At 34.5% G+C, this 14631-nt stretch overlaps 1 protein-coding gene across 9 annotated transcripts in view; it reads right to left on the bottom strand.

Moving 5' to 3' along the window:
* Positions 1-14631, bottom strand: part of BNC2 (basonuclin zinc finger protein 2) — a 529053-nt gene that overhangs the window by 336746 nt on the left and 177676 nt on the right. Inside the window, exon 1 of one of the 9 annotated variants that reach the window (XM_069090670.1) lies at positions 5191-11134. The exons of the other annotated variants lie outside the window; for them this stretch is intronic. Within the exon in view, the coding sequence (XP_068946771.1) occupies positions 5191-5193 (3 nt within the window). The 5' untranslated portion in view covers positions 5194-11134. Of the gene's footprint in view, positions 1-5190; positions 11135-14631 lie in introns of those variants that run through there. 9 annotated transcript variants of the gene reach the window in all.

The raw sequence follows: 14631 nt of genomic DNA, 5'->3' as shown, positions 1-14631 counted from the left end.
TGGCCTTTAAAAACACTGGATCAGCTTAACTGAAAGATAGAAAATTTGAAGTCCAAGGAAGTTAAGTGATTTGCCAAAAGTCACATTCAGTCAGTTAATGGCCTGAAAAAAAGTACTAGTATCAGTGAAATCAGGAATCTTTGGAAGGTGGAAGAAAATGATGGAATAATATTAACACCACCAGCATTAAAACATATAATAAAAATCAAAACTAGACTATAATAGCCAGGAGGTTTAAAAACAAATACAAACACTCCTCCATTTTTCTAAAGAATATAAAATCATTAACTTGATCTTTGAAAATGGATTGACTTCATGTGCCTATTTACTGATAAGGGGTAGACATGTGATTTTATTAGTATAAGTAACTCTTAGATAAGGAAATTCCCTTTATCAATGCAGGCTACAACCTTCTCTGAAATTTATAGTCCAACAGTTACTTAGAGCACAGAAAATTTCAATAACTCATTCAGTGTTACAAAGCCTTTATGAATCAAAGGTGGGATTTGAACTTGGTTCTTTCTAGTTTCATCCAGTCCAAACCTTACCCTAAACTGATGATAATGATTTAGAGATCAACTTCAGTTTACTCCAGAACATAGTAGACACTTAAGGGAGAGTCATCCACTTTCACAATGAGTTCAATTAGGGAGGTAGACAAAGTATAGAATTTCTTTTTAAAGACATCTGACTTTCCAGGAACAAATTAGTTTTTTTCTTCTTTTTTAAAATAAGCTCTCACAAGGTTTCTCCTAAAGTAGACAGAAATGAAATGACATCACACCCATGTGACATAAATACTACATGCAGAAAAGGAGAAGTTCCTTAACAAAAAGGATGCACCACAAGGGGAGAAGAATACAAAAGAAATGCTATTCATGGAAATGTATTAATTCAATCAGTGCCTTTGCTGCAGGCTTATCATAAAAAGGTTCATAAAGTGCCCAAAAGCCACGTAAGATTTCAAAATTATGCTGCTCAATGATTGATTCTCAGTGAAGAGTGAGAGAGAAGAAATTTCTCTCCACTCTCATTTTACTTGTCCAGGAAATAAACTTCTGCAAGATTGGTTCTAGTATTTTTACCTAAAAGGGTCAAATATTTTTTGATGCAAAATACGAAGAATGCTGTGATACACTTTTAGGAACAGGTGCCAAGTGAAAGTAAAGTAGAATAAGGCTTATTAACTTGCAGCAAAAATGTCAGGAAGAGGATCTTTGATGGTCTAATTTCCAATAAAAACTAAGCAAAATCTAAACTTAGATTCAACAGCTATAGTGAACTCCTTCTATGTGTTTTACTTCCAAATTTGTAGATTTTTAAAAAATGGCATATAGAACTACAGTGCCTGTTTATGAGCTTGAACATACATTCATCTATTTTTAAAAAGCATGTCACAGACATTAACATGCTTTAAGGGTTAAACCTACTGTATTCTCCAACCTTGTAGTTAGATATGATTTACAGATGTGCTATACAATTATGTACACTCTAAGAACTGTTTTTAATTTTTTCAACTGGGGGTATAGTCTGTATAAATTAGTAGACTCAGACTGCAGTTAGCCACAAAAAATGTGCTTTGGTTTTTCAGGCTTTTCCCGCAATCAGGTAATTTCATTGTTATATTAAACAAAATCTGTTTCCTGAATATCTCCATGTGAAAAGATACATGAAGTAATCACAACTGTAAAGGTAGAATTTATATAGCCCCTTTTGCACCTCCAACACCAGATTATTTTTTCTGGGATATAGCATGTGAGCATCAGAGTATCATTTCATATAGCAACTTTCAGCCAATTACCTCCATGGGACACAAAAACAGACACTGACCTTCAAGCTATAGATGAGGAAATTGAGACTTTACAGATTACTGGGCATCTCACTATTCTGGGTACAACTAGAAGGTGAACCCAAGTTTCTTAACCATTATTCTTATATTTTAGTAATTAATTAAAATAACATTAACATCAGTAACTCATTCATGTATGGCTTTGTAATCTCCAAGCGTCTATTATACGCATTGTCTCATTTATTATAGAAAAAAGATAAAGATCAAGAACAGATCTAAAAAGATGACCAAGTCCAACTCCACTGTACAGGTGAGGAATCTGAGACCCAAAAGCGAAAGGAAATTTCCCAAGGTTACACAGGTATTAAATAACAGAGCTGGCTATTAAAACCTAAGTTCTCTACATCATACTATGATTCCCAAAACAACCTTATAAGGCAAAGTAGATTTTATTAAGTGCTTTTATCCCCACTATATAGATATGGAAAACTGAGGTGTTGAGAGTCTTATTAACTTACCCAACTTTCATCATGAGGTATGTAACTAAGATTCAAATTTAGGTCTATAGACTTTAAGTCAAAAGTTCTTTCTACTATACCAGACTAGAACTACAGGACAAATATTTACTAGGTGGTCCTTTAAAAAGGACCATGAAACTAACTAACCATGAAATATAACTTTAAATAAATTATAGGACAAATTAAGTTGGGAGGAAATTGGAAAAACAATCTGAGAAACAAGACTCCATGAAAGTGACAATGTCATCTTTTGTCAAACATAGATAATAGTAATGAAGGTAGTTAGTCTAAATTAAGTTTAAGTAACTAAATTAGCAGATGATGAAAGTGTCTTAAATTTGCCAGTCATTTTTCCTGGGTTGTCTACATTAACCTCTTTAGCCATAATTTTTACGAAATTATTTTTTATCAGTGTAGTCCTTATTGTTATCACAGTATTCATTCACTCATCTAGTCATTCAAAAAGCATGCATTAACTACTAATGCACAGACCAACATGAGAGGTACCAAACGTAAATGAGTCACCAGTCCCTGCCCTCATGGAGTTCACCGTCTGGTTCATTGTCGGGAGGCAAAAAACGTTACAAATTGGTAGTCTAATAGACACACTCCAAAAAGGTTCATATACAATGGCATCTTAACATTAGCCAATGTTACGTGTACTTCAATGAATAGTTTAATGCTTCTGGAAGGAAAAAAACTTTCATCTCATTAGTTTTTCCCTAGCTATATAAGTTATTTTTCAGCACTTAACTTTTCATCAATAAGAGAAAAATAGATATGTGAGTTAACCCAAATAGTAGCAAAAACATAAGGAAAATGTATTAGAAAAAAACTGACTTTTTTTAAAGGGGAAAAGGAAATAACCATTTATATAGAACCTACTATGTGCTAAAAGTCTTTCACAACTATTATCTCAAGAACATGTTAATCTAATGAAAATGTTTAACAATAAGAAGTTTACTTTGGAAAGCATATCACAAAGAAATGCACTTGCCTCATCCTGGAATAGTGACTTTGGAATTCACTGGCTATCTCTTTAGAATTCTAAGAGAAGAATCAGCTTGAATAGTAGGAGTTGGTAACAACTAAAATATCTGTACAATCTGTTATGTCTGTGAATGGGATGACAACATACACTTTTAGGATATTTCTCAATATAATCCACTCCACGAAATTTAATTGGATCCATTTAATTGGATCCAATTATCTAATTGTTCTATTAGTTAGGAATTAGGTAGATAATAAAAGCAATGAAAATGGGAGTATATTAAGTATTCCAAGAAAAATCATATTCTAAAATTTGCTTTCAAACTGGAAAATAGAATGCTTCTATACATACACACTCAAAAATACAGAGCAGGAAAAAAAATGTTTAAAGTAGCTCTACTTTAACATCTAAGGAAGATGTTAATGAACTCATCTAAAATTAGAAGGGCAAAGTCAATATGAATCGTGATTTTAGATAGAGCTGATTGCTGTTGAGTTTATGACCTTCCACAGACTTTGTCAATATAATTGCTAAAACCACCATAAACATAACACTAATCAGATAAAAGTTATGTTTATCTGACAAAATCATTCTTTTTTATAGAAATGAATAAATCATTTATTCAAACCTTTGTGGATCATCCTTAATTTTTCCTCATCAAAAAACAGAGTATGCAGACTTGCTTGCCTATTTATTTTTCAGTTATGGCTTGTGTTTTCAACTTGTAGTAACATTGCATAACATTTTTAATTGACATCTATTTTTTGTTTTAAATAACCTTATTTTTCATCAATGGAAAAGGTACATTCTGCAATCTGCTTTAAAATTGTTTTTATTACAATCAGTATGTCTTTTTTTAGATATCAACATAAGACTTTAGGTACTTTTTAAAAAACACTGAACAAGTACTTTGTATATAAAACAAGAATTCAAATTCAAAGATGAAAAGACAGAGAAAGGTAGTTCAAGACTAAAAGTCAAACAAGTTAAGAAGTACTTAGTATTTTAAGGAGTACTTAAGCCAAGATAGACTAAATTTTCACATCTATTTCATTTAAAAATGAATGCCAGAATCTTTTGAGAAGTAAAAATACATGCATCAGAAAACTTTTATCTACCTCATTCTGAATGGCATAAACATAACACATAGCAGCAGACATGCAATTTGGAACATGAAGGTAAAATTGTGTATAATATGATCCTGATGGCTAACCTAAAAAAATACAAAGCATTAAATTTCAGTACCCAGAAATACTTTTTTCTTCCTTTGCATTAAGAAGTATCTACAGATTTCACATAAACATCACAAAAAACAAATAAATCACAAACAAGTCATAGCCTTTAACAGGCACATGGATTGAAGATCCTATATATAGATGTAAATATATATCTACATATATATGTAGATACATGCACATATACACACACACACACCATCTATATGCACATGGTGAAACTGGTAAAATTGCATTTGGGTAGGAGGAAAAAAACTATTATGTAATGCCTCCAAGAACAATCTCAAGGTCTGAAAAATCCTAAAAACATGAAAATGCTAATGTGGTTTCACAACAAAGTTCTTTACAAGGACCACACACCCACATGACTTGCATCTTTTAAACTGTCCTATTTCTAGAATGCCTGCTTTTTCTTTCTTTTTTTTTTAATCACACTAGAACTCTTTGGCTGCAACTAAATTAGATGGTTCTGTTTAGCTCATCTGAATGACCCCCATCTCCTCCCCAAAGTAGCAAATTCAAGTTTGTTTTTTTTTCCCCAGTCAGTTCTTTGATTCCTAAACTGTATCTCTCTCCCTAAAATAAACCATTATTATAAAGAGATGGTTTAAAAAATGTAAAAAGGAATGAGGGAGTAGTAATGGTAACATACAGTACCATGAGCTGCTTTGGCCTCCCAGTCAGTGGTGTACAGTTAACAGATCACTCCTGGCCTTCAGCAGACAGCAAAACACAGCTCTGGGAAGGAGGGAAGGAGGATGGGGGAGGGGGGGTTCATCTGGCAGTTTACACAAGAAGGCAACTCAGCTCCGTTCTGGCGCATTCCTTCTCTCTATCTCCCAACCTCTTTGCGTGTGTCTTGTCATATTTTCTTCAGCTGTTAATTGTCCAGACTGCGAGACTTTAAACAGCCACAGTTTAGGAAAAGCGAAACCCTTCTAAGTGACTATCACAGCAAATCAGCTTCACGCTGGTGGGTAAAATTTTCCAAGGGAAGTGTTCTTCTGATAGTTCCTGAGTCTCTAAGTCGCCCACCACCCCCCCTCCTTCCCCACTCTCCGCCACACACACTCCCCTTGAGGGCTAAATGCACTTGTGGCAATAAAACATTCATGCGACTTGGAATTTTAACACAATGCCATTTCCCTAGTTTAACCTGAAAGGAATGCACTAGTCACAACAGACTACATCATCTCGCCATTAAGCTTTGCCAAGGAACCGCTCTTTTGGCTGTGCTGGGCCAGCTTTGACGGGAAAGGAGTACACAGACCCACACACAGAGCACAGAGGGGCCACCTCTGCTTCCTCAACCTTATCCAGCAACACCCTGCTCTTAACCATGACCCCTGACCCCCCACCCCTCCAGCATTGTGATAGGCTTGTGATGCATGTGTCACTTTGGAACTTCTGAAGTCACAACACTGGGTAAGCAAGTCCAGTGTTCCACTAATTTGCTGCTCTGTCTCAACAGGCACTTGGCTTATTGCCAAGAGCCTTTTTAAATTATTATTACCACTACTCAAAGTTGTATGCCTAAGTATAAAGATGCTTTTTTTTCCCCTTTCTTTAAAAAAAAAAAAACTTTACATTTGCATTCCGTAATTAGGTTATGATTACTGACAAAACAGTTTGCTTAGGGGACTACTTATCAAAGCTGACAGTACTTTTGAATTCTTAGTAGCATTTAATTTATATTTTCTTTAGAAACACATACATACATACAACACAAAAAATAAATATCTCTTTGATTTCTCCTGGGAACTTTGCTGGGAAAGTCAAAGGTGGTGAGTAGCAAAATAACTATGCTTAGCATTTTCGGTAGCTAGTCAGCTTGGTAACAAGGTAAAGAGGTAGGAAAGCTGAATCCCAGGAACTTAGACTTAATCATTTATTTATTGCTCACCAAGAGTTTTTGGTCCCCAAGAATATATTAGAAAAGATAGCAAGAAAAATAAAAAAGTCCATTACAAAAAGAAAGACTATTTCTATTCTCTTTCAGAAACTTTTTTTTTCTTAAAACTGTTATTATTTTAATGCCTCATTTACTTAACAGACACAAAGATAAACCCATTTGACATAGTCTAGTGGAACCATCAAAAGACACAGGTACCAGCTAGCAAACTAAACTTGCTAAAAGACCTTAGGTGAGGCCCTTAACCGCTAGGCCTCAGTTTCCTAACCTGTAAAATGAGAGAGTTGGACTAGATTCAACACATAAAAGTCCATTTGAGTAGTGAATCCTCTGATTTTATTATATAAATCAAGTTATGTAGAATTGTTTTTAATAAATAATCCTGAAAAAGGCCCAGGTACAAAAAGGCCTTACCCAGCCCAACTCCCCAGACCCATCAAAATCAAAGGCGCCCAACAAAATTTACTTTCTTTTATGTTCACACATATTATTAAGGAAACTGTCTTTGTCAATTTTATACCCAATTGTTTCAATTCCTCTTTTTCATGGACAGGCCCTTCATTTATTCAGCTTTTTAACCCAAAAACATCAAATTCTCTTCCATCCTCCCCAAAAGCATTCCATATATTTTGGTATTGCCCGGTAAACTATGGGCAACACTACCACGACTTCCACTCCAGTTCCCCAAACTGAAACTATCACCTGCATGATTAAATTAATCTCCAGTGGCTCAGTGCACTTCTGCTATAATAATGTAACAGAGATAAATACATCTGCATAAATGCCATATCAGATGTACTTCACCAGGGTATCTCATGTTTATGTAATACTAACACAGTAGGGCATATTTATTTAGTGGTCCTGCTGAGAGTAGCTTAACAAGCTAATATGCACATAAAAATAAAACTGAATTGCCCTCTTTAAAAGCCTTAATTTTTGTCTTCTTAGTAATTGGAATTAGCCTTATAGCCTACTTTTTTCTCCTTTAAGCAGATATCATGACCTGAGAAGTTATCCTTCCTCTCAGATGGGCCATGGTAATTTAAGTTTGAGAAGTCCACAATTAGGAAGCCAAGATACATACATGTCATATAAATACACATATACATATACAACTTTTAAACTCAATGTGATAATGATTATTAAAATCAATAGTAAGTGATCTATTTAAATAATGAAATATCTTAAGTCATATATGAATGGAGAAATTCAGATATACATTTTTTTCAATTTAGGTAAACTCATATATTAAGCATTCATTCAGATTACAGTCATGCTATAGCTAATGACAAAAGTTTAAAATGTCCCATGATGACATATAAAAAAATTTTCTATTAAAAAGTACAAAAAAGCATATTTCTGTTCATGTTAAATATAGTGGCTCAACTTCAAAAGAAAGAAAATTTTTCTATAATAATTAAGAATTAGATGGGGAAAAAATTAAATTTAAAAAATAATCAGCATTTAGAAAGCATTTTGTTGGAAAGAGAAAAGAATTTATTGATAATGTGTTAGACTTTGAGTAAAGAAAAACCTGTCCTGCCTTCACCTTAGATAAATCATTTGAGCTCTCAGAGCCTCAGTTTCCTCATCTGAAAAAGGATTAAAACAACTAGGGAACCAACCTTAGATAATTTTTTGTGACAATCTAATAAAATTAATACTTTATTTTATATTTACTTTATAAACATTAAAACACTCTCATTTTGTTTTCAATTATTATATCAATTTCTCCATGGTTAATAATTATCAGTATAACAATAAATAAATAGCATTTTATTTGTTTTCAACAAAATATAATCATCAATTTCACAAATAATAGTCTTCATTATTACAAGAGATTATAGTATTCTGCTACTAGTCTATTAAGTCTCATTCAGAAAATTAAATATTACTAGAAACAGAAAAAGAGGAAGGAAATACTTAAAGCATTTTTTAAAAACGAATAATCCAACATACCTGTAAAATGTTTTTAAAATTCTTAAGTGTAACAAAATGCTCATTCATCTATGTTTTGACTGAAAACTAATGAATCTGTGATTATGAAATCTTGATGCCAGTGGATGATTTTATTGACACTTTAGCCAAAAGTATTTCTTTCAGATTCTGGTCAAATTTCTCTTCCATAATAGCTTCACCTAACTCATCTCATTTGAGTTACCTGGTATATAAAAAAACCTATAGAATTAAAACTTCTTATTACTTCCTTGACATCAAAGAAACTAAATATGATTCTCCCACCAAACTAGAGAGACCAAGAAACATTTGAATGGTTATATACATGTATACATGTTAACTTATTTTACTCTAGAAGACCCATTGGGTAAGCCAGGGTTAGCTAAGACAACACTATGTTGCGGGAAGGGGTAGCAGAGGTGAAGGTAAATGCAGGCTCAAACACTGTGTGTGGTCAAGACAGAAAAGAGGAAAGGAAGGAGTGTGGAAGAATGACAATGAAGGAAACAGAGAGAGACAACATAAGAAGGCAATTAGCATGAGAGATCTGTGAAAGAAAACAGGAAGACACAGGGGAAGAGAAAATAGAAGGAAGAAAAAGAATGAGATGGAGAGGGAGAAGGATGCAGAGAGAGTCACATGAAGAAAAAGTGAGTGAGAGGAGAGGGAAAGAGAATAGGAACCCAAGAACACCACAGTGGAACAGGCAGCTGGCCTGAGATGCTAATTCAGCGCTTTAACAAATCAATGCCACTTGAAAAGTACAATGCGAGCCCTCACTGGGTAGATGTCAGGGGACTGAGAAAATGCATTCTCAAGTATTTCACATTAAGAGGGAATAATGTGTTAATTTATAACTCTTCACCCTATACACTTGGATTATCCATCTGTGTCAGCGATTTGACTTCTTAAATTTATCAAAAACATGAGCAAAGGGAGGCGTCTTCTGCTTAACCATTGGGAAATAGAGGTTTAGAAAAAGTCTGTCCTGTGTGGTGGTTCTTTTTACTCTTCTCTTTGGTACTGGGGGGCATAAATGGGGGTGACAGGTATGTACTGGAAGGGAGAGGAGAGGTCAGAGGAAAAGAAGAAAAACCTGTGGTCTTACTAAAAGGACAACTAAAGGAGAGCCTTTTTTTTTAATTGGGGGTGGGGGAATATAGGTGGGGGAGAGTTGTGGTTGATTGCATTAGGTACCATCCATCAAAAATGACAGAGGGAAAAACTTGAATCAGCAACCAGAGCTACCAACATTAGAATTTAGTTTAAGGAAACTTAGAGAAGGCCTTTATCATAGCCAATGGAAGAAGAATTACTAATAACTGGATTGGAATTAAATTGTTCTGAATGCAACATGAGTTCTAAAAATACTATTTATCCAAATAGAAAGAAGAGGGAAACTAAGCTTATTTTATTTGGTTGATTAACAAGGAGAGTCAGTAAAGAAATCTGATAGACTCTTCTCATATACATGAGACGAATTAAATGAAGCAGTTGTCCCTCTTATGTGAAAATACTAATTCAATTCAAAATCAAGGTATTGAAATTGTTTCCTAATTCTACTTTGATAATTGACTTTTAATATGTGATTAATTATCCCCTAAATCTATTAAGAAACATTTACTGCACTAACTACAACTATCTTCAAAGCATGATTCACATGGAGCATGCTCACATATAGAGGATATTTTTGCTTCCAAAATGTAAAGCACTAGAGTTTGAGATCTATGACCATTGCCAATCAAATAGCTTCTCAAGGAATTTAAAAATAAGTATAATCAAAGTCTAAAATTACTCAAATTTCAGAACAAAGAGAATGTTTCAATAAAGCATTTTAATTTAGATTTCATTTTCCAAGATTATGTGGAAAGCATAAAAACAGCTACTCTACTTTCAGATGAATAAAAAAAAAAAGGACAACTCTGTAAGTGTCCTAAGGTTCATGCTTCTGAACATTTTTCAATTATTTGTGCCACACATTGATGCCTAAACTCTATGGGCATTTCTCTTGCCAGTTCTACAACTGAAACAGAAACAGACATTCTCTTATTTTCAAGACATTCATATGTAAATACATGCTGATGAATGGAAATGAGATGCTATACATGATGGGTAATGCTCTACATTTAGTACATGTGAAAGTTACCTCACTCACTGAACCTCTAGTCCATTCCCTTCCATTATGGAGCAGAAGATAAAAATCAAAGATTGCAGAGGGCCTTCCATAAGTTTCTATAGGTTAGACACATTCTCAAAGAAATACTTATGACAGAAAACTAGAATTCTTGTTAAGTAGGATATTTTGTACCTTCTTTATAAGGTTCTTTGTTCTAGAGAGTTTAGTTTTTTATATGTATATTGAATTCTGATCAGAAACTCAAATTGTAAATGTTCAGTAGTAACTGTTATGGTGGCTCTGGACCAAAGGTTCACTTATACCCAAAACAATCTAATTATTTGATGAATATTTTATTTCTTCCAAAGCACAAAATTATCTTAGGAGTTTCCTTATCTCATGATGATAAAGTAGCTTATTTTCCCCTTTCATAAAACCACAGGAGGCAGAATGAAATACATTGGAGATGTGTGTGTATAAAGCTAAGGAATCACATATTTACGTTTTAAAAGAGGGCACTATTTGTTTCTCCACAGTAGGAAGAGTCACCTGGTCCTTGTTTTTTGCATGAATTATTCCTGTCTGTCCCATCCAGGCTGGCCCCTAATATAAGCTATCTATTCTTATCATTATAGTACAGTTAATCCTTTTCTCCCTCCCACCCCCCCCCAGATTCACCTAAAGGGTTAAAAGACTAGAGTACATTTGTGACTTGTCAGTGACATATAATACCCAGGTCCTTCATGCAATCAACTTTTACTTGACATGTATTTGCTCATCACAGGACCCGCATTACTACTGGGAAAATGAAGAAAAACCTAAATTAACACTTGACATTCAATATGGTCAAGTCCTTAATTGGCTGGGCTTCCTGAGAAAGCAATTTTCTATTCCCCAAACTGTTCGTGTGTCATGTGTGGAGTGCAGCTCTTGGCCATCACTGCTGTCCCTCGCTCACTCTAATGAGAGCAGATGAATTAGTGCGACGTGACCCGATTTGAACAGGGCTTCTTCCTCCCCTCCCCCCAATTCTTTTCCTATACCAGTGACAGCTGTGTGGCAGGGCGAAGAAAGACTAAGAAATGCTACTGCAAAGAATCCTATGAAGGATAACAATTTTATTTTAATGGATCATCAACATTTTGTTGATACCACTGAAAACTGGTCATTTAATTGGGGAGGAGGGGTAAGGGGGATGCTGCTTTAAGAAGATCAGGGGAATTATCTGACTAGGTTGAATTGGGTTTGTATTAACTTTCAGCATCTCTCCCACTCCTGTTTAGTTTCAGTATTAGATTGTAAAGGTCTAATTAAAATAGAATTTAAATCCATTTAAAAAATTAAAGAGTCTGGAGAATAGGTCACCTAGCAAAATGAACGGTATTGAGTTTTGGGTTTTGGTTTAGTTTTTTGTTTCGTTTTTTGGAAGGGGATCAATACATCTATCTTTTGATAACAAATTGCCTTTCTATAACACTGTGCAGGGGACAGTGGATGGGGGAGGAGAGCAGAATACAAGAACAAATTCTCAGTATAATCACCTTGTACAGGTTTGTACTTTCTGGGCTATCCTGATTGGCATTCCAAATGACCCTGTTTGGTTACACTGGCTTTTAATTTCTGCCATGAATCTGCATGGATTTAAGTCCTATTTGTTGAGAAAGGGTAACTATTATGTCTTGAATTGCACACCTTGCTGGCAAGACAGAATCTGACCTAGTCAGAGACTCAAAGGTAAAAGAAATATATTTCCAGTTGTATTTTTTTTCATTTCTAATATTAATGGGGACCAATGAAAATGCCTAAATTGTTCCGCCAATCCAAAGTTGAATAAAAAATCTGAGGGGTTAAAATTACACATTTGAGGGATGACTAATTTGTCTGAAACAAACAGTCAAGTGAAATGCCTAAGGACCTCATTACACTGGGCTTTAACTCATCTTGCTCTAACGTGAGACCTCCAAACAATGCAATATGTATATAGAAAGCCCAGTCAGAAAATCCTTGTGTCAGAAAATCAGTTTAAGTATGCAATCTTCGGGGAAAACAGTCACAATGTAAACCTGCTTTAATCTTCAGTCTGTCTAGAATAAGCCTCAAATGGATTGACCATACCCATCTATAGCCCTAACCCTGAATAGAAATGTTATTTCAATAATTATATCAGAACGTTCTTGTGAAGAAAACCCTCTATAAAATCTAAAACATTACAGAATGTGAGATACAAATTAAAATTTGAAGTGATGGCTATATTCTATGAAGATTTACCAGGATTTTACAAAAATGACACCACTACCACCACACCACCACCCGAGTCAACAGGTCAGTAACTCCTACTGCTGCTTACACATACATATATATATATAGGCATGTAATTATGATATCAAATTATGAAATCATGTCCCACTTTTTGCATTTGTAATAAAATATAATCAAATTAAATAAGATTTTTTTGAGATGTCTCTTTTCTAAAACAGCAATTCATAACAACCAAACTTAAGTTTCTTTATAAGATAGGTAGATAGATAGACTTATATGTATTGTATTGTAAGACAAGCTTTCAAGCTAACATAATACACTGAAGAACTTAAAAAAATAATTCTTATACTTTGTGGAAAATATACATATATTGTGGGAATATTAAGAAAATTCAGAATATAGGAAAACTCTGAGAAAGTAAACTATTTTGTAAAAATGTATATACTTAAGATTTCAGAATTTTACTCAAAGAAATCCTAAAAGAAATGATGCTTTATTTTCTTCATGTTGTTGATAAGGAAACTGAGCCTCAGGGAGGTAAGTGACTGATATAAAACAATATTTTAAGGAATACAAATCATTCCTTGGCCAAAGTGCTTTTACTTTAAATGGCTATCCAGGATCTTTTCACATCCTAACTTATGATGATGTTATCATTTTATTTTTTTCCTTCCATAACAAATAGTCAAGAGGCAAAAAATACATATGGTATTGTGAATAGAGAGCAGGACTTGAAGTGAGAAAGACCAGGGATCATTTCTTGATCTTGGCACGTGTTACCTGTGTGGACACAGGTAAGTCACTGAACTTCCCTGCCCCAGGCACTCAGACCAAAATTCTGATTAATTCCTAATATTATAAGTAGATGAGGAGTCTTGACAACAGGGTGGGCCCTGATGAAATGAAAAGGTGAGGAGGACATTTCCCCCATCCTATGCCTACCCTCCAAAAGGCATCATTCTTGAGCATTTTATTTAAAAAAAAACCCTGGTATTTTGAGATACTTAGCTAAGTTTAACATATCCAGTTAACTGCTACAAGTAGTAGAATAATCACTGGGAAACAAAGGGCAGTGTGATCTGATGAATCACTTCATGGTGACCTTTGAGATGCTGACTGGTCCGTCTAGTTCCATCTGGGAGATGCATGGCTTAGACAAGGATAGTTTATTAACTGGAGTAGAGGGTGAAGACTACAGAGTCATCTAAACTTCGAAAAAGGTAGACCTTTTATTCTGGAAACTTTAGGATACTTGTCCCCCCCCAAAAAAAAAAAAACATTATACAAACTAGGATGGATTCACCACTTTTTCTTCTCCCCTTAAAAAAATAAACCACATGCCTTCTCCTTGTTTTAGAATAATAGCTCGCGTGTCTGTAGTGCTTTAAGGTTTAAAAACATTAGGGTGAAATCACAATATAAGTGTTCTTGATGCTCAGCTATACTACTGAGGTGTGTACTTGGTAATATAGTGGATTATGGCACAGATGGGGGAAAAGGCCAGCTATGACTTGAGCACTTAGAAAGCAGTTGAAAAAAGAGTTTGACATTTTCACAGAGTGTTCAAATTAAATATGGCCAGTGCAGGGTTGGGGTGGGGGATGGGGTGTGAGGAGAGGCATCCATCTAACCACTGATTCATCACCAACAGATTTGACCTACAGGGAACAGAGGGCAAGCAACGATAGGTTAAAGAAATGACTCTGACAAACTAGGCATTTTCTTCATGCACTGTTTATATTAGGCCCAGTCTTTAGAAAGTTTTGTTGTTGTTGTTTGTTTTATTGTTGTTGTTTTGTTTTGTTTCTGTTTTTTCATTTAAGAAAGGCAATTGTAACTATGGCAAAATGACATG

Source organism: Petaurus breviceps, unplaced genomic scaffold (genome assembly GCF_028583685.1).
Source record: "Petaurus breviceps papuanus isolate PSGF00001 unplaced genomic scaffold, PetGlider_PUasm1.0 187, whole genome shotgun sequence".
NCBI classification, from domain to species: domain Eukaryota; kingdom Metazoa; phylum Chordata; class Mammalia; order Diprotodontia; family Petauridae; genus Petaurus; species Petaurus breviceps.
Note: the sequence above shows the minus strand (reverse complement) of the source record. Positions and strands in the feature narration are given on the sequence as shown.